This window comes from Oxyura jamaicensis, chromosome 2 (genome assembly GCF_011077185.1).
Source record: "Oxyura jamaicensis isolate SHBP4307 breed ruddy duck chromosome 2, BPBGC_Ojam_1.0, whole genome shotgun sequence".
Taxonomy (NCBI): Eukaryota; Metazoa; Chordata; class Aves; order Anseriformes; family Anatidae; genus Oxyura; species Oxyura jamaicensis.
The window spans coordinates 146,550,682-146,571,176 of record NC_048894.1 but is presented as its reverse complement, the minus strand read 5'-3'; the positions used below and the strand labels follow the sequence as shown (position 1 = coordinate 146,571,176).

Here is a 20,495-nt window from a genome sequence, read left to right as displayed (position 1 = left end):
TGATTGGATGGGATGGAACAGTCCCCGCACGGCGGCCGCGCAGCATGCTGGGAGATGTAGTTTCCGCGCGGCGGGAGTTCCGATCCCGCCCGTCACCTGGCAACGGCCTCCGGAGCGGGGCGGGGCCGGAAGCGGCGGCGGCGGGGCCGAATTCGGAGGCGCCACGTCTGGCTCGGGGCCTCCCCCCGGCTCCTTCCTCCCTCCTCCGCCGGCCCCGGGAGCTGTGCGAGCTGCGGCGCGGCCCCGCCGCTCCCCGCACGTCCCTTCCCTCAGCGCCCTTTCCTTCAGCGAGGCCTCGGCGCCATGTCGGACTTAGGGGACTGGTTCCGGAGCATCCCGCTGATCACCCGCTACTGGTTCGCCGGCTCCATCGCGGTGCCGCTGGTCGGCAAGCTGGGCCTCGTCAGCCCGGTCTACCTCTTCCTGTGGCCCGATGCGTTCATCAACCGCTTCCAGGTACGGGCCGCACTACGGCTCCCGGCGTGCCTTGCGGCGCTCCTCCCATAGAAAGTATGGGCTGCGGCGCGCAAGGCGTGCTGGGAGTTGTAGTGCGCGGCGGCAGGGCGGTGGGCTGCAAGCCAGGGCTTGGCCCCTCAGCGGCAGCTCTGTGAGGGCGAAGCGCCCCGGGACAGCCTCGGGCACTGACCCGGCCCTTCCCCGGCGTGAGGGGGGGCAGAGCCCTCCTGCACCACCCCGTGCTGGGGTCAGCCCCCGCCCTGCAGCCCCCAAGGTGACACGGGCTGGGTGCTCGGCCCCGCGGGGCCCCTGCGAGGCAGAAAAGGAGAAGAGGACGCGCCCCTTCTGGAGTGGTGTCGTTTTCTTCACCTCTCATCCTCGTGCCTCGACTCCTATAATCATAAATACTGTGGCAGTAGCTGCAGGTGACGTGCTTGGTCCCTGTTACACCGTGGTGGGCGAGCAGGCGGGCACGCAACTGCCCCAGACACAGCTGGGTCTGGGGCTACCGGGGCAAATTTTATGCATAAAAAGTGCTTTATACGACCCTTAGCGTTTTATGTTAATGTTCTGAACATAAAAGATCATGTTTGGGGATTGTCAGCCTGGGTATGCCTGATGTAAGTTGTCTGCTGAAGTCCTGGAGCTCCAGAATAACGGTGTTCCTCTGTGTTAGAAGTGCTGAGGCTGATCGCAAGGCAGGCGTGGCCTTTCCTTCTGTTAGGGGGTCACAGGTTCATTGTTTTGGTACACAGATGTTTGGGAGGATTATTCCCTGGCTGAACTGAAAATGAAAGTGAAGGAAGTGAGGGTTGCCCATCCTTATGTTTATATGTGCTCAGTACATTGCTAGTAAAACAGACTGAGTGAACAAAAAAGAAAAAGATAGCTTCCCCTCTGTTTGCTTCATATACTTTCCCCCAAATTTAATAGCTCATGCGGCTGTGTCTTCCTTAGTTCTCTTAATCCTTCTGGAACTATGATGATCAGGAGCCTAAAACGCTGCTTGGAAATGTTGCCCATTCAATATCGAGCTCACTCTTAAATGGGCAGACATTTTCTATCCTGGCTGCGTGCTGCCATTCACTGCGCATAATGCTGATGGTTGAGAGACTCTAAAGCATGTGCAAAAAGCTCAAAGTAGCTTGTGCTGCCTGAAAATGTAGGCTGAAGGCTGTTTGTGAGATCCTGCCTCGAACAGGTCAGAGTGAATTCTGTACAGATGCATTTAAACCAGGCCAGCATCCTTGCAAGCAGATCTCTTGCACCACAATAAAGACTCGATACTGTGAAGGTGTGATGGAAGTCCCCTGGAAAGCTGTGACTTCAGTTGTAGTCTTAACAGCTTTGCTCATCAGATTAAAAACCAACTGTAAAGTCTGCTGAAGCAGCAGTAATTGATGCTTGGGCTATCTTTAAAATTCGTTTTTCCAATTAATTGGTAGTGAGGGAGCACACACAAGCTGTGCGTACGAACGCATTCTGCAGCGTATAAATGTGTCCTTCTTTTCTGCTCTGCACAGATCTGGCGACCGATAACTGCAACTTTCTTCTTCCCGGTGGGACCCGGCACAGGCTTTCTCTACTTGGTGAATTTGTATTTCCTGTACCAATATTCATCACGATTAGAAACAGGTATGTTGTCCATCAGGGTGTGTGCACGTGGTAAACTCTGCCTGGAGGTGATGGAGACCAAGCATTGCCAAGCAGAGCTGTGGGGACTGTGGCGGTGAGACAGTGACAGGTTTGGACAGAACTGGGAGAAAGATGGCTCATCTCTGTGCCCACTTCTGTCGGTCAAAGGGAAAACTGCTCTAAAAACTGATTTTGTGTGGCTGCTTCTTTGCCTGTGGCATGGAGCTTGTTCATTTAGGACCTGAACTTCATACTTCTTTTAACAAGTGCTTTTAGTCATAGATTTCAGGTAATGAGGGAGAGGGATGAGAAGACTGCTTATTTCTTTTTTCTTGTATCGAATGTCCTTTAACATGAAAGTTTGATAGAGCATGTGCAATTTGTAACAATCTCAGCTTGTCCTTTTATTTTAAATGCAATGGTGCTTACTTGTGTTCTTCTGTAGGATATGCTGACCTGGGAGAGACCTCTGTACGGATGAAGCGTACCCTCCTGTCAAATAGGAATGTGAAAATGTTAAGGAACTAGTTGGGTTTCTATCTAGGGGAAAAATTAAGAGTAGAAGACAGGAGATCAGATAGTGGAAAATAATTGTTTTCATTTTTTCTTGAAGAAGAGATTCTTATTACGAGGTAGCTTCAAAGGAGATTTTATTTTTGTATCATACAGTTCATTAAAGCTAGCAAAAATTATTTCAAATCAAATAAATAATGAAAGAATTTTAGGAAGCTAAACTCCTTCTGGAAGCCTTTATGAACAGTAATTCCAGTGTAGTTCTAATGGAGCCTTAGAACTGATGGCGTGAGTGGAAATAGAGGAAATCTGGGAACCCATGTGTGTGGAGAAGAGGTCCCCTGTCAACCTGTCTTCCAGAGAGCGTTGTGGGATCCCTTTTTTAAGGCATGAGTCGGGTAACAGGGAAATGGAGGAGTGTGGCCATTGCATTTGGTTGTTTCTCAACGAAAGCATGCGGCAGTTCAGTAGCTAAAACCAGCACCTCCTTCTCCTTAAGCCTTTTGGTGTAGAAGGTTATGAACGCATGCATGTGAGTAATGGCAGTTATGACATTCTACTGTGCAGAGCTATCCGAAATAAGAATTCTTGATTAATGTATGCAAATTATAAGACATCACTGCTTTATACGTATACTAAAATACTGTAGTTGGCTCTGCTGTGGCCGAAGTCTCATGGAAGGGAGTCAAGTCTTTGAACAGTGAACTTACAATCCTGCCAGATACGTCTGGATTTTGAAACGGAGAAGTCAGCTGTGTTGTTGTGTGAGGCAATGCAGTTCACCTGTAATATTAAGATTAATTTTTCTTAGTGTAGCCCGAGTTCTTGGTTAGGTCAGTCCTTCCTTTCTGCAAAAACTTCTCGGATCCTTCTGTAGGTCTGAAAGCGGGAAGTGGCTGTGTGTAAGTTGCTGATATGCTTAAAGGTTGAAATCAGCATAGACCTGCCTCCTTTTATCAGTGAAACTGAGGAAGTGAAATTACTATTTTCAGGGTTGTACATGACTTTTGAGCATATGCTATTGTTGCGTGCTAACTTCAAATTTATGAGGGGAAGAGCTTCAGCCGTTAAAAAAAAAAACAAAACACAACCATGTGGCTTTACACTGTGGTTGTGTTTTCCTAATGAGCTGATGGCCAGCTACCTGAGGAAAACGGGATTGTTTTTGGTTTGTTTCTCGTGGTGAAGAATGTAACAAATACCACCAGGGAGACTGCAGTGGGAATATGCAGAGCTGACAGAGTTGTATATGCAGCATCTCATCAGCAGAATGATGAGATTCGGAGCCCCTAGCTCCTCACCAGGTGCTGGGTTTAGCCTGGGCCCTGATGGATGCAGTGGGCTCCTCACTGCTGTGCTGAACTTCTCCGGAGTCAGTAGCTCAATTTTCTTAGGTATTAATTGGAAATTCAACTTAAATAGTTTGTCTTTCTAGTTAGTAATCTCTTAAATAATGAGATGTTAAAAACTTTTATTTTCTTAATTCTTCATGTTCTGGAGGAATTCCTCTGCTTGGAGGTTCTACAGTGTTAGTCAGCTTCCTCTCTGTTTTGTCGTATGGCAGCAATAAGGAGAAAACTCCAATTGATGGAGTTCTCCAGCTTTAAAACTTTCCAAAAGACTTCTTTGAAGTGTTTTTGCTTTTCCTGTCATGTAACTTACATGGCTAAACTTAAATAATAAACTTAAGATTGCCATTTTAATTCTTTTACACAGGCTGAGTCACTCCAGTTATTTTTAAAACGCAAATGCTAAAATCAGGTATCTTTTTCTTTAGATTTTTGAAGACCGGTAAAATAGTTGTAGGAAGCCACATTGTGCTAACATTAAATAGTGCCCTTCTTTCTGGGTATTTTGATGTTTATTAGCAAGTAAATCAGCTTGTTTATGGTGTTTTGGGTCTGTTTCAGCAGGATTCTTGGTCTTCCCTTGCCTGTGTGAGGTTGTATGGAAGTCGATAGGAATCTGGCTGAAGTGCTGAGGTCCGTGCCATGGTTTGCAAGAGTGAGAGCTTATAATTTTCATGTTCACAAAGAGTCAGGGGGTTGTTTTTTAACCCTTCTCTCTGCCAGGTCATAAACTCAACAAGACATCAAAAGAGAACTTCCTTTTCTGTGAACTGCAGGGAATGTTACTAGTTTTCTTTTCCACTGTCCTGAAAAAGGTTGTCATGTTTTAAACGGGCAATCAGACAATCAGGTCAGGTTGGAAGAAGGAACAGAATGCATGGCATGTGTATACTCTCTCTGACACATATATTATCTTTTCTGGAGTGTAAAAACTCAGATCTCTTGAGTCTGACCAGCTGATGCACAAAGGGTGCAATTTGCCTAGGTAAGGACTAGCTTTCATGCAACTTGATAACCTTTGCGCCTCTGCTTTTGCTGTGTAAGTACACTTGGTTTTTGTGGGCTTCTGACTGGCAGCTTAGGAGGGATTGGATCCAACTCCAATTTGAAGTCTTGTGAAGTAAAAACTACTTAGTTCCAGAGTTAGTATGTTGCTGTTTGTTTATTTTTTTTTTAGTAGAGCTGTTGTATATGCACTACTGCAATAGGTCTTAATTTTTTGGTCTCGTAGGTTGTTGTACTATTGTAAGGCTTTTTAAACTTAAAAAATAAAAATCATAAACCACTGGCAGTAGTTCGTGTAACTCTTATCAGCTGAAGCTTTCTTAAACTTCTGAAGGTAGTCTTAATTTTTATCAAGATTTCATATCTTTCTTAACAATTCTTTTTATTTACAGGGGCTTTTGATGGAAGGCCAGCAGATTACATGTTCATGCTCCTGTTCAACTGGATCTGCATTGTTGTATCCTTCTGTTCGTCATATCATCAAACTTTTAGAATATTTTAGTTCTAATAATTCTGAAATATGTTGAAAGACATTTTAGCAACTAACAGTTCTACAATGTAGCAAATGTTTACAGATGAACTTTTGTCTTCCTGGAAATGTGTTAGTATTGTCTTGCAAGCCACTCACTACGTGTGCTAACACAGGATTGTAATTTGAGGAGTGGAGTTCTGCTTATGTAAAGCTTCACTTGTGCTGCAAGAGCTTCTGTAGTGTTCCCTGTATTACTTCTAGTAGCCACTTCTGTGGCTTGCAGCATGGGCTAGGAGAGAATTTAGTGTGCTTAAGCTGCCATGTGCAAGCAGGTCTGATCTCTGCTGTTCCCTCATTGGGAATTTGGGGTTACTTCATTACCTCCTACCTTACCTGCTGGTTACAAGTCACTGTGAAAGCAGTGCTGGGACGTTTGCACTCAGCCAACTTCCTGAGTCTCGTTAGGTTTCAAACACAAAACTTGTTGTTGATAGCAGACGGTTGTGCTGCCACTCAGAGGGATCCTGACAAACTGGAGAAATGGGCTGGTCAGGGATTTTGTGGAGCCCAGCACAGGAAAGTGCAAAGTCTTGCCCCTGGGGAGGAGCAGCCCCGTGCACCAGGACAGGCTGGGGGCTCGCTGCCTGCAAAGCAGCTCTGCAGAAAAGGCCACGGCACTCCTGGAGGTCACCGAATTGACCAGGAGCTAGCAACGTGCCCTTGTGACAAAGGTAGCCAACAGCCTCCTGGGCTGTGTTGCCAGCAGGTTGAGGGAGGTGATGGCTCCTCTCTGCCCAGCTCCGGTACAGAAGCACAGACAGACTGGAGTGAGTCCAGCAAAGGATGGTAAGGATGGCTGAGGAGCTGGAATATCGTATGAAGAGAGCATGAGGGAGCTGGGACTGCAGCACAGGAGAAAAGGTTCAGGAGTATCTCATCCCTGTGCATAGCTACCTGACGGGGGAGGGAGTAAAGGAGTAGCCAGCATTCTCGGTCCTCAGAAGGACCAAGGGGCAGCAGGCACAAAATGAAACACAGAAAATTGCATTTAAATGCAAGAAAGAACCTTTTTACTGTGACACTGGTCAAAGACTGGTGAAGGCTATACAGAGAGGGTGTGGAATCTCCATCCCTGGAGGTGTTCCTGTTCTGTTTGTGCTGTTCCTAGCATCCTGGCAGCAATTTGCAGTGGCACAACTAGTAGAAAAAAAGGGAGCAAAGGCAGCGTGAACCAGATACAGGCAGGCAAACTGCTGAGTCGAAATGCTGCCACCTTTATCAATAGATTAACCATCTCTAGTTACATGCCACTGCATGGAGGGAATTGTTATTCCTGCTAGTCCTGTTGAGCCACAGCTGTACTGGGAAAACAACCTGTGTTTAGTTGTGTTGTTAAGAAACCCATCAGCTTCGTTGTGGTTGCAGGCTGCTGGCTCTGAGCTATGAGAGGAGTCTGATGGTGACGTTCAAAGTGGTCATTTGAAAGCTTCCAGGTGCTTGTTCTGTAGATGATGTAAGGAGAGAGTTGGATGCCTGAGCTGGGAAAGAGATCAGTGCCATTTAATGTGTGTTCATGAACTGTTGAAAGCATTCTGATCATAGCAAAATTCTTCTGTAATTGTTTCTATGTAGCAGTTACTACAGCAAGCAAACCTTTTGAGTTCCAAGACAGGAAAGTGATGTTAAAAGTCTTTAAGAAATTATTTTCTATGGCCTAGTGGCAATGTTAGATATTTTTGTCTGATTTGGTATTTTTTTGTTACAAAAGCATTTTAGTCTTTAAGAGACAAACGAACCACCAAAAACTAATGGAAGAAATAACCTGCTGTTACGAAAGGACTGGCTGAGTTTGTAGCTGGCCAGCTTCATCGTGGAGGAAGGCCAGTGCACCTGCCAGCTCCTGGGGCAGTGACTTGAGGTGATAGTTCACGTACATTAATCACTTCTCAGTAGCCTTTCAAGCTAAGTGTGCAGGTCTGTAGATCACTGGAGGTTTTTCATTTTTCCAGTGCCTGACTTAATGCTTCCCAAGAACATTGTTTTCATTTTAAGCGTTAAAATTAAAGGCCTTCCTGTTTGTGTTCAGTGTGTGTGTGTAGCTTCTTTTTCTCCTTCAAGTCTATCAGGTTTTGCTGCCTTTTCCTTAATGGCAAAATGACAGATAACTGGCTTGGCCATGGACATGCAGGTAAGTGCAGTGCAGTTTTTAAAAATAATAGTCTTCAGCTTTCTGGCTATTTAATGAGGGTCCCAGACTATTTAATGGCTTTTTAGACAGCACTGTCTACATAAACACAGGGCCTACTTAAGGTAGGTTGGTTTAGTTTATGTCAAAATGAACTGGCTCTGTGCGTATTGTTTCTTTTTGAGTTTGAGTAGTTTGTGTTAGCCTCAGCAGATATCACAAGCTCATTTCTGAATCTTCCATCTGTAACCTAGTTAGGGAGTCAAGGAGCGAGAAGCAGCTTTCACAGTCAGGAAGCTTCTGCCTGTCACTGAAGTGGACCCAAGATTTCATCTATGTACTGTTTCCTCTAATGAATGTGGATCTGCATTCTTAGCGTTTTGTTTTGTTTTGTTTTTTTTTAGCTAAAAATGGTTCCTGGGTTCGTTAGTCTTCTCAAATTCATTCCTTTTACTTGCTGACAGAAGCTCTTTTTGTGAAAAGTGCAGCTTCAGATTCCTATCAAAACTGTGAAGTGCAAAATCCTCACAAGAATGATTAAATAGTAGTCTGAAGAATGAGTTTCAATGAGGGAGCTCTTATCTGCCCAGATGTTAAGGGGGTGGAAATAAAGGAAGCATTTCTTGAATACAGCAGAGTATCAGATACAACTGCATGCCTTCAGCATGCCTCTGCTGTTCCGTCCTCATCTTATTTCTGTCCCCATCACCCAAAGCCTGCACCAATATCTCTAATACTCTGTGCAAGATTATCTTAGTATTTATTAGATAATTTATCAGGTTCCATGGTTGACAGAAATAATGGTTATGCACCTACAGTCAGGACTGAATTCTGTTAAGGGATGTCCGTAACTTTGCGGTTATTTTTTTTTTTTTGCTGTGGGGAAGACTCCACAAAACTGTTGAAAAGAAGGGTGATGTCATGCTGTATGAATTTTAGACTGTCTGTGTTGATTTGTTATCTTTTTAAAAATAAAGTTAAAATGGTGTTAAGTCTGCACACAAGATACTGCTTAAAAGAGGGCCAATTGTTTGGTATAGAAATGTATTTTTGTTAGAAGCAAAAAGGCTTGTGTTGAATGAATGACTTGGAAAGTGAGATGATAGAGTAGGACATCTGGGCCTCCAATGTCAAATACTTCAGAAACATAGTTTTTTATATCTATCTATATAAATAATATATTTATATGTATATAAATAACTTTAATAAATAATTTAAGGTGCTTGTGTGAAGAGTCAGACTGCTGGTGAAACTTCAGGCTTGGGGAAGGCTGGATTGACTCTGGTATACCAGCCAGCTGTAAAGTGAAGCACATTAAGTGCCAGCCTTGAAAGGACGAGTTTTATCCTCTCTTCCAGTCACCCCGGCTGGTTTGTGGTGTTAAGCCTGGTTATGGCACACTCTCTTTGGTTCAGAAATCAGCAGATACCTGAAGTAGTGCTTTGTATTTGTTTCACCAAAATACTCCAATCAGCCGATGTACAGTTTCAGTACGGCAGTATTAGGAAGTCTCCTCTCCCAACATGGAGCAGGGGGTGACCTGAAGCTCTTCCAGAGCTTTTCCTAATCAGGTTGTGATCCTTTGCAGTGGTGATGAGCTGCTATGCCTCCCCCCTGGTGATCTGAGTGGCACACAGCTGGCAATCAGATGCAGTAACACCTCTGACATACTGGCTTAGTCCCAGATGAGGATGTGTTTGGGTTACTGCCTTGGACTGTAAACAGAAACAATTATGGCACAAATGTTGCTGGTTGTTGTAGGTGTGGTACCCAGCAGCTGGGAGCACTGGAATCAGCCACGGCTGCTGTTCCGCATAGTGCGAGTTGCTTTGGAGCCCCTTGCTTTGCTCTTGTGCTGCTGTAGCTACACAGCTTCAGAGCCTGAGATACCTTTGCTGTGTCTCCACTGCTCTGTGCTGAAGCATAGAGCTGTGTGTTAAGACCAAGAAGTTATCATTTGGTTGTATACTCAGGACATAGGTATTTTTAATGTGTTTAATCATTTTATTTTATGCCTATATCAGGAATTGCACCACCTATTTTGACTTCTGTGCTCATCTAAGCTATCATACTGTAGCCTAGTGGGGCACTGTCTTCATTAACAAAGTGTTTTCCAGCACAGCAAAACAGAATGACCAAGGAGATTTTCTTGTTTAGCTTTCTGGTCTTGTGAGCAGATCCACGATGTGTGGTGGCAGAGATTCTGGGGCAATCTTTAAAGACTTCACTGATGTATCGTGCTTTTAAACCATTTTTGAACTGTTTAGCCTCTTGCTGTCTAAGACTTCTGTAAATGGTATGGTAACTCTGCCTTTTTTTTAATATTGCAGTTGCTGATGATTCCACTCATCATGTCAGTACTTTATGTATGGGCCCAGCTGAACAGAGACATGATTGTATCGTTTTGGTTTGGAACAAGATTTAAGGTAAATCAAACAGATTGTTGGAAAGGTTTTTGCCTGGAAGATGCATGTGAAGGGACTGAGGGACAAGATATAAGTATTTTCTCCCGTTAAAGATGTCCCATGCTTTCACAAATCTATATACTCCTTTAGAAGCAGCAGAGACAAGTCTCTTGGTCTTCCATATGGTGTCACTCATTGTGTCTTTACTGAAAAGATGTCCTGACCACTGAAATTCAGTTGCCTGAAAAAAAGGAAAAAAAAAATCCTGATAAAACATTAATCTGACTAAAAGCTGAATAGTAGTAACTAAATGTTGTCATTTTAGATTGCTCCTTCCTATGCAGCTTGGTCAGTTTCTGACAGGTGTCATAGTGAAAACTCTTTTGATTGTTGTTTCCAGACCTTTTCAAAGTCAGAAATGTTAGAACTTTGTTTCAGACATAAGCTTGGCATGGAACATGGAACTGCAAAAGGCACATCTACTTAAAATGTTTAAGTCAGTATGATTTGTCTAAACATGCGAGTGATTACTCAGTTTAGACTATTCTACCTTTTCAGTTAGAATCTATCTAATACATTAGGATTTGAGTAATGCTAAAACATTAAGATTCTAATCATACATTCTAGTGCAGTGGAGTTTGAGCAGGTTTTAGTAGTAATTCATTTGTATTTCCATTTTTTTTCATCTCCATTGCATTCGTTTTCAGGCCTGTTACCTTCCATGGGTTATCCTGGGATTCAACTACATCATTGGTGGATCGTACGTATTTACAGATGTGGCCAATTTGAAGTCATAAAGGTTTTTACAGCTATCTCTTATTGCTGAATTGAACAGCAATATTAAAATTAGAGGCTTAAAGTCATATAATTGGACTGATCCTTCTCAGTGTCATATGGTGATTATTTAAGATAAATGCGGAGAGGGAGATGTGGATGTGCGAACTAGAGAACGTAGGCGAGGAGAAAATAGTAAGAATTCATGTTTTAGTAGATCCATGCATTAGGCCTTTTCCTTGCTAAAAGCATGATGCCCAGTGAAGAAAGATTTCATCCCATGTGACCAGCCATTATTACTGGTTTTAGAAACAGCTTAGCTTGCCTCTGATAAGTGTTGTTACTTCGTTCCATCAGAATCTCATTCAGCCTGATACTTTTATCAGCTCGTGAAACAAGGAAAAATGGCAATAACAAGCCTGCAGGGTGCCATATTAGCACTTTCTGTATCTGTTGGTTGGTTCTGCATTTCCTTAAGTGCTGTGATGCAGAAATCCCCTCTTTGTGCACAGCCTTTCCCACCGGTGCCCTGTATTGATTGGGGCCTCTTGGTGACGCTGTAACACAACTGGTGACAACAGCAAGTGATGTGCTTGGTTTATAAAAGGAGGAGATAGGAGCGCAGCAAAACCAAATTCCCTTTCCTGGCTGTGCCTCCCACTGACTCACCCATCACTTGAGAAAACTGCTTGCTGTTAGATACCTGCTGTTTCTATGCATGACAGAAAATACTCAAGGGCCTCCATTCAGCAGTGCTTTTGCAAAATTGGGAACAAAACAGTACAGCGGGAGACAGGTTGTCCAGCGAAAACAGCCGTAACTTCTCAAGCTCTGCAGACTATTATTTTAGACACTAATAGCTATACGGTCTAATTCCCTGAGGTAAACAAGCATTTAATTGCATTTTCAGTACAGTCTGCAGAGATGGCTTGGAAGGGAGGGTGGAACAGCCTGTTCATGTGTTGGCACTGCAAGCTGGCCCTTCTAAAGAAGTGGCTGCAAAATGCTGAGGCAAGGGAAATTTTCTGTGGCTCATGGCCCTGGCAGAGCCTGTGGCAGGTGAGCAATAGTAGCTGGCAGAAGATGGTCACTCCGTTATTTTTGTGGAAGATGGCATGTGAAACTCGTCTTTTTTTCTTTTGCCTTGCAGAGTCATCAATGAGCTGATAGGAAATCTGGTTGGACACCTGTATTTCTTCTTAATGTTCAAATACCCGATGGATTTGGGAGGAAGGAATTTTCTGTCCACACCTCAGTTCTTGTAAGCTGGCTTTACACTTTGTCTCACTGTGTATTTGGACTGATTTTTTGGGTTGTTTATAAGGGCGTATATTTGCTGGGATTGCAAGGTGAAAAATACTTTGTTAAATCAACCCGCTTCAGACTGTCATAGTGACTGTCCTACTGTGTATAGATTCAGCCCTCGAAAGTGTTTAGTTTCTTGTAGGTAGCCAGTGTTCTTTGTTACCACTATGGGTGTCTCATTTCCTGTACCCACTGTACAGAGTAGGAGTAAAGGTTATACCTGTGCTAGTGAATTAAACTATAGTAAAGAGACCTCCCTACCAATTACCAGACGGTATCCACCACATTCTTTTTTAAATTATTTTCTCCTGATCTTTTATCTGTATTTCCGTGTATCATTACAGTAGCTACCAGTTTAGCAAGCTGTAACAGAAGTCTGTTGCAGATTTAAGTGCCATAATACATATTCTGCTCTGCAGTTGGTACAAGTCACCTTGACTGAAATGTCAGGTCTTGGATTCTGAAGTGCTTTCCTTGTAACTTATTCATTGTTTTGGCATTGGAATATTAAGATCAGAAGCCAAAGATCGTAGCTTCAGTTCCCCTTGTCCTCATCCCTTTTGGGTTGTAAATAGTTTTTCTCTACCAAACCTTAGTTAGCAGTTCAATTAATTGTTTGTCCTTTAAAAAGGTTAAAAGATGTAAAGTTGAATTACCGTTATATTTCCCGTGCAAGTTTTAATGAGAAGGGAAGCTTTGTTGACGAGCCCTACTGCTAAACCTAGTTTTCCTAAAAAGTTTTCCTTAAAGATTAGATGCAATAAATGTTGCTTTCAAGTGTCTTTCAAGGTAATAACAGCTCTGAAACTACCATCAATCTTGTTGATTATATGCAATTCTCTTGATTCCTCATACGTCTATTTAATTTTTCCTCTATATTTGAGAAGCAGGAATAGAAGTACTGAAAACACCTCTAAAGTGGGATAAATTCTGCTTCTGTATGGTAAAGTTTTGTAAAGAAAAAAAGAAAAAAGAAAGATGCTATCATGAATTACAGATACGTTTAGTACAGTGAAGATTGTACGGGATCATTTTTCTTCTATAAAGAAATCTCTTTTTATGCTTGGGCCTCAGATTTTTTTGGTCAAATTCAGGACGAAATTTCAGGGGCTCAGCGTAATTAACAATTTATTGTAGACCTGAAATGACTCTGCGTTCATAGCATCCCAGACATCCCACTGATAACTGCAGAAGCTGTGTTTTAGATCCCTATGTTTAGATGGTAGCCGATGTTGGATGATACGGTCTTACAGCCCTGATTTACTCTGGCCAGGTCACTTGAACTTTGATTTCAGTCATGCTGTGTGCTTGAGCCTGTTTCCCTTGGTCTCCTTGGTCCACAGTTCCTCAGGAGGGTTTATTTAGGGAGCAGTGAGATAACTGGATGCTGTGGTAGCAGGAGCTTTGTAGCTATTGGAGAGAGATGCTCATAAGTAATTTGTTTTTTTATTACTTCTCCAGGAAAAAAAAAGGAAGATAACTTAGGGAAAATAAGTTTATATCACAGCATTTGTTCTCAACAATGAGATTCCCTTATTATCTGTCCTTTCCCTTTGCTTGGATTATTGTTCATATCACCACATCCCAGGGATGTAAGTTCCCCAGAATTCCTACTTTGCAGTGTACAGGGGGCTTAAATTTGGAAAGAATCCTGTGAGATACTGCTATCGAAAGCTAGTCTTAAAGCAAAGTCTAGCAGCTGAAAGGAAGTCCATGGAGAAATAATCTGGTAATTACCCCCAAGGTGCAGCTATTTCTCAAACTCCTTGTCTTCTGGCTTGTCCTAGGTACCGCTGGCTGCCAAACAGGAGAGGAGGAGTGTCGGGCTTTGGTGTCCCACCTGCTAGCGTGAGAAGAGCTGCAGAAGATCAGCAGGGTGGTGGAAGACACAATTGGGGCCAAGGTTTCCGGCTAGGTGACCAGTGAAAAACATCTGCCCTTGGAAAACAGCAACTCTTTGTTTTTAATTGCTTCTAGGACTGATCCTTCCTGGTGCAGAGCTTGCTAAAGAACTGAGCTCTCTGTAGTGCTGTTGGATATAACCGATTGGGAAGAATTTTTCTGATGCAAGAGAAAATTTAAAAGTCCAGAAGGGAAAAATGTAGATTCTTACTCCAGGTTGTCCAGTAGTGTCCAATTTGATTCTGCCATTAAAAATAAGCTGCCTTTGGACAGTATTGTCTGTCTGTCACAACAGGCACCCATTTTGCCATCTTGTTCTGTGATGCGATGGAACAAGCTAACGATGTTCTGTCTCACCTGGTACATTCAAAGCTTCAGCCGCAGTAAAGTAAGAATCCAGTATATGGCAGTTGGATCAAACTAACCCCAGTGTTTAGGAAGCTGACTTTTTTCATAGCTATGCTTAAGTCCCAGGGTCTTTGGAAACATTACTTAAGCGATATTTCTGTGCTGCGTTCATAAAGTGAAGTACAAATGTTTTATTTCCATTATTAAGCTATATCTCAAGCAATTTTTTCGTGCCATGCATCATTTGTCCAACCTGCTACAGCAGGGCAAGACTAAGGAAAACAGGGCTTTCGTTTGAAATGGCAATAACAGATACTCAGAGAATTGAAATCCATGAATTCTTCATGTCATGTACAAGGCTTGCTCTATTTAAATTGAAGCTGTCTGGATTGTTTTCTTCCTGAGATCTTTGAATTCTTGGCTTCAAGGTTTCTGTTTTGATTGTAAAATTGGATAGCACAAATAGTAATTTACAGCTAGAAAATGTAACATATCATTGTGGTTAAAGGGTTCTGACTACAGCATTATGTTTATATTAACTGAATCTACGACTTTCTCTTAAAAGCTTTAAGACATCAAAGAATCAGAGCTGGAAATAAACTTTTCCAGGTTCAAGATAAAATAGAACAGATTTTTTTTTTTTACTACAGGACTTTCACTGGTGAATAAGAAACTACGTACACTATTTATTAGCATCTGTATTTTTCTGGTAAAGCTTTTTGACATGGAGAGGGAAATGATTCTGTGCAGTAGTTATCCTAGTACTGGGTTCCTGTGGGCAGAGCACAGGGCTGAGATCCAGGAAGCTGTAATGCTAGCTAGTTACTGAGTCACCCTATGAATTTGAGCACACTTACTACTTATCTCGGTTTTCCCAGTTATAAGGAGGACTCGTGCATGTCTCATAGGATTCTTAAAAAAGAAAAAAAAAAGTAACCATCCCTCAACTTCCCTGGGTGGGAGCTGCTAGTGAAAATGTAAGGCTTAGGTTCATGTGAGCGACACTTAAGCTGAGTTGGAATATGGTTGGCCCTCTTGTTTTATAGTAGGAGGAAAAAGCATTTTCACTAGGATGAAATTGAAGTCTGAATTTCCCTTTTACCTTTGTCTTTCTTTTTACTGGGTGGATAGGGCACAGCAGGCTGTTCTGCCCCAACGTAGGTATCTCAGGTATCGACTCCTTTATTTTTCCCTTCACTAAACCTGGCCAATGAAGGTTGATAAACTTGTAAATACTTCTTGATGTGAAACTGGGTGGAAAATCAGCAATCAGATTGGAAGTTTTCAGCTGGCTTGCTTGAAAAATATGCATGCTCCATTTCATTGTTGCAGCTCCCTTTTGTTGATCCGTCTTGTGGACAAATGTGGAAAACTAGTAATGATCACAGCACGTGCTTAGATTTTATAGGAGCTTGGAGCTCAGAGAGAACCTGCCATTTTTGTCCATTCAGTGATAAGTTTTGAACATGCTCTTGTCTCCGTCTGTCCCTGTAGAAAATGGTGGGTGGAAAAGAGGACTTCAGTGTTGTAAATACTAATCTGTTGTTGACCAGCACCTGCTAATCGATGGCTAACTCAAAAAGTTTCAGAAACATCAGTTTTATAGGAGTCATGGTGCAACTGGTCTTTTTACTCATAAAATATCACTGCCTCCAAATCGGTATTACCTTGTCTTCATGTTGTCTTCGTTTTGAGTCAGGACCTAACTGCAAAGTGAAGATGCAGTAGTCTGTGGCTCAGCTTAAACTCTGGTACATTCACCTTGCACAGCTCCTTTGTTACAGAAGGAAGGCACGAGTGGGAGGAAGCATGGCAAAAGTCATTGTCCTGGCCCTGTGCGTTGTGCTGGGTCTTACTATGTAGTGCATCCTCCTTCCATAAAGTAAGAGGAAAAGGATTTGTGAGGAAAGTAGACTTCTGGTAAGTCCTGATTTGCTTTTGAGCCACTACAAGTCAATTTACATTGCTGTATGGAAGATTCACTTTGGAATTCCATATTATAAATTCACTTTGTTTGTTTCTCACTTGTCATTTGACCTGAAGCACCTGTTTGTCCTCCAGCGTACGCTGACAATGGCAGTCTCTTGCTAAACGAGTACCTCCTTTCTTATTTTGTACAGATAATTTCCCTTTTTGTAATCACTTTTTGTTGGCAAAGTTTTAAATTAAAGTTTTAATCTGTTATTGTCTCTGTTTTGCTAAATCATAATTCAGTTTAGGAGAAGCCTTCCAATGTATGTGTCTCCAGAGGGTGTCTGGCAGCTGCGTTGTGACACCACCTGCTGTTGATCAAAAGGACTTTCAGGACAATGACCTGTTTTGCGGGGGGAGTCTTACCTTCTTGGATCAGCTGCAAAATCATAAAGATATTTTATTTGTCTCTGTCAAAACTCATGGTGATAAACAGTCTATGTCCTGCCTGGGTTATTACCCCGTTGCAGTTTTTGGGGGGTATACTCAACTATTCACTGTTTATTGTCCTCTGGGAGAAAATACCTGTCTATTCACACTAAAGTTTTAAGGGATTGTTAGAGATCAGTTAATTCTCCAGGAGTTACCTTGGTATTCTGCAGCACCATCTCTGTCCAGCCAGGTAGGCTCAACTGCCAGAATTTTTGAGGGTCTGTTATCTCAGATGATTTGGAGACCAATTTAGCATCATCCGAATGACTCTACTGGTCCCCATCATTCATCTGGCTGCATGTTTTCTGTTTGTTACTGTAGAGGTGCCAAAGAAGATCACAGACTTGGTACATGAGGTGGTACATGAATTTGAGCTCTTTTAAGCTGGAAAGTCTCGGTCCACGCTAAATACACCAGATACAGCAAAGTGACAAATGCTTGCTTTTGATTTTGCTCAAGCTGCATAAATGGTCAGTGGGAGAGCCAGGAATATGAAATCAAATGTCTGGTTCTGGAACGCTTCATCTTTCCTTCCGATCACTTTGGCTTATCAACAGCTATTCTCTGATGGCTTGGTAGTGGGGTGTTGCCAGTGTCTGACTGAGAAATGACCTGTTGCTTTGACCCATCTTGTCATCTGAGTGCCACCTGAGGAAAATCAAGGGCCTTTAACTTGCAGAGTACCATATTTGCAATTTAGTGTAAGGTGTTTTTTGTGTTTGTCTGTACCTTATCAGGGAGGCAGGCTACATTGCCTTAAGGTAGTGAGCTGAAGAGGTGCACAATAATTTAGTCTCAAGCTTCTGATCTGACAGGTCACCTAATATCTTCACTTCTGCTCTTCATACTTAAAAGGTAGATGATTCATATTCTTCTCTGTGCTACAATCAGGATGACTGATCAATTTGTACTTGCCATAGTATGACAGGGCACTAATTTTGGTGGAGATGTTCTTGGAGCTGTTGTTGCATGCAGCAGTAAATAGCTTTTCTTGGTTTTGTGCATCCCTAGATTCTTATTTTGCCATGGATGGTAGTAACAATGTGACTCGAAATTCAGTATTGAATCTATCATTGTGGTTTTATTAATGAAATTAATTATCTAGATGTGCATATTAAGCAAAAGTACTCACATCTAAAAGATGACAATGTGCTGCTTTTTATGACTGAAAAGATGAAAGGACTTAGTATTTTTCAGGCATGCTTTTTTGGGTGATGAAGGCACACCCTTTTATCACCTGGAACATGATCTAGGAGGAGTAATTGTAACCTGAGCAGAAGTTGGAGCTGCCATTAGGGAGAATTAGAGAGAAGTTGGAGCTGCCCTCTGGCTTCAATTTGTTGTATTGGCTAGTTGTAGTTAACCCTAACAGACTCCCCTCAGCTTATTTTAAAGTCAAAAAACCTCACCTACTTCAACTGGAAGGGCTCTTTGGGAGTAGTTGTCTTCATTAAGACTTGACTGGCATCGCTCAGTGTTGGAGTCTAGCCAGTGATTAAGTAAAAAGTTCGCTTTGCACCCATGAGAGGGGAGAAGACTGGGGGGGGTTTCTGCATTCCTGGTGGAAGCTTCTCAACATATCTGCTGCTCTTGTTGGGGTAGTTGTAATCTGCTTTTTAGTTTTGCTGTACGTTTTAGTGAGAACAGCATTACTTCACTCAAGTCTTCTTTCCCCCTTGGTGATCTGAAACTGCACTCAAAGAATTTGGTCCAAATGTAATGTTCCAGCAGAGCACTGGAGGAAGAGCAGGGGTGTGCTCTCAGCCTTCCTCCACCAAACCTGCACCTGCTCCCTGGGCTTTCTCCAAGCCTGTGTTCTGCAGTGGCAGGGAAGAGTTCTCACAGGAATCACCAGATCAATCACCAGCTCCACCTGCAAAATGTAAATCCGCATCAATTTACAAAGCCTGAGCAGGTTGTAACAGAAACTCTTCATCCATTGCCTACCATGACAGCCATTGTATATAAAGAAGAGCTTCAAACCATTTCCAGAAGCTGAGTCTTGATACCTAAAATCACAGGCCCAGGAGTAATACTGGCTTTATAGCAATTTATAATCTCTTGCTTCTTCTGGTGGCTGTTGTGCAGGCAGTAAATGACCAGTCACCTTTATTTTTCCTCTTCAGGGAAGAACCAGTTTAATACCTCTTCCCTTGCTCATCGTCATCTGTTTTTCAGCTGTCACCAACTCTGTCTCTCAGATGGTCTGATGAAAGTAAGTAGTAGGACTCAGAAAAATTGCCCTCAAATTCTGTATATACTCTGGGAGCTTGCTTTTGCTTTTCCAGAAGAACTCTTGTGCCCTTTTTTCCAGCTCTGTTAACTGAATGTCTAATAAATTCTCAGACCTCCTTGTTGCTGAGGCAGCTCTTGAAGCCGTGTGTAGGCTGAGATTTGGGAACCAAAGGGCCGTGGCAATGGTACGATGGTGCCATTTTGTCCAACCAGGAGGGGAAGCAATCAAACAAACCCAGCACTGCCCACGTCTTGCCTTGGCTGCCTGCCCCTACCCTGTGTCTGGCACCAGGAGGTTTCACCAGGCCGGGGAGTCCTTGGACGGAGCGTTGCCTTCACAAGAGGTGGGGTTTTGTGGTTCAGAAAGGCATCCATTAAAGAGAAGTTTTTCTCATCTCTAACAATGCATTTCCCCTGCTTTTGCACTCACTCTGCCCTTTCAAGCCATTTATTCTGTGTAATGTGCTTGGGGAGGGGGATTGGAAGGATGAAAAAAAGAGAAATTGATACGAGTTGATGCCTTTTAACTTCCCTGGGCAGTGCGATAGTAGAATTGAAGGGGAAAAATCCCCAATCAGTAAAGTATGTGTGGTGATGTAGTGCTTGAAGGTCTAGTAAATCTCTAAGAACTGTATCAGTCTGATTTCTTGGAAGCAGACAGGTACGATAGCTGTACAGCTGTGTTACTTGGTTGAGTAACTAAGTGGATGGGGGACATTTTAGCTGGATGCAATCCCCGTGCTGCAGGATCTTAGCTCTGTGGCTGCCATCGGAGCACAGCTCACTGAGGCCAAATAATTACTCTATAATTGAATGCCAATGCAAACAACATAAGCTAATGCATTTCCTCCCCTATAGAAATGCTTTGTCCTCTAAATCTGCTCCTGCCAGCTCCTCAAAGTCATCCTCCAGCTTTTCATGTCCCCTTGTGCATCTTAAATTAGATCAATAACTTCCTGGGCTGGCTGTGGTGGAGTGGCTCGCTCCACAGAGCTGCTTTCTGAAGCCGAAAGCAATGCAATCCTGAGGAAATCCTGCTGAGTAAGGAGTGTTTCTGGTAATGTGTAATCGAGCTGTGATAAGAGCAGCTAATAAAGATAAGGTTCTCAACAAGCGGCACGGGACAATGAGCAGGGAAATGGAGAATGGAAACCAGCGTGATTAAAAATGACCCCTAGCTGCACTGCTCAAAAAGGGGAAAAAAAAATATCTTGAAGGGGGTGTGTGGGCATGTTGCTGACAGGGAAGGAAAGTAGGAGGAGTCCAGAAAAAAGGGGAGCAGGAAAGCAACTGTGCCCATTTAATTGCCAAGGTAACACCTCTGACCTCAGGGCAGGGTATCCAAGTCTTGATGCCTCCACAGCTGGAAAGCCAGAGGGAATTCGGTTCCATTTGTATGGGTCATTTTTTGTTTTAAAAAGCAGAGTGGGGCTTATTCCTGCTAATTTCCTGGGGTAGGAGTGGGTAGGCACAGGGCTGGGGAGGAGCACCCTGCTGTGGAAGCGCCC

General features: G+C 43.0%; 1 protein-coding gene across 1 annotated transcript; it reads left to right on the top strand.

Annotated features, from left to right (window-relative positions):
• Window positions 1-251: 251 nt before the first annotated feature.
• Window positions 252-16,531, top strand: DERL1 (derlin 1). Its single transcript, XM_035317015.1, has 8 exons — window positions 252-456; window positions 1,980-2,091; window positions 5,351-5,415; window positions 7,592-7,618; window positions 9,946-10,041; window positions 10,728-10,780; window positions 11,945-12,055; window positions 13,887-16,531. Exons 1-8 carry the CDS (start codon window positions 304-306, stop codon window positions 14,023-14,025), a joined length of 756 nt encoding a protein of 251 aa, XP_035172906.1. The 5' UTR covers window positions 252-303; the 3' UTR covers window positions 14,026-16,531.
• The last annotated feature ends 3,964 nt before the right edge of the window (window positions 16,532-20,495 follow it).

Coding starts and splice junctions, on each gene's coding strand:
- DERL1 (XM_035317015.1), top strand. CDS start 304: ATGTCGGACTTAGGGGACTGGTTCCGGAGCATCCCGCTGATCACCCGC. Junction 5,416..7,591: donor TCAACTGGATCTGCATTGTT/GTATCCTTCTGT, acceptor GCAAAATGACAG/ATAACTGGCTTGGCCATGGA. Junction 10,042..10,727: donor GGTTTGGAACAAGATTTAAG/GTAAATCAAACA, acceptor ATTCGTTTTCAG/GCCTGTTACCTTCCATGGGT.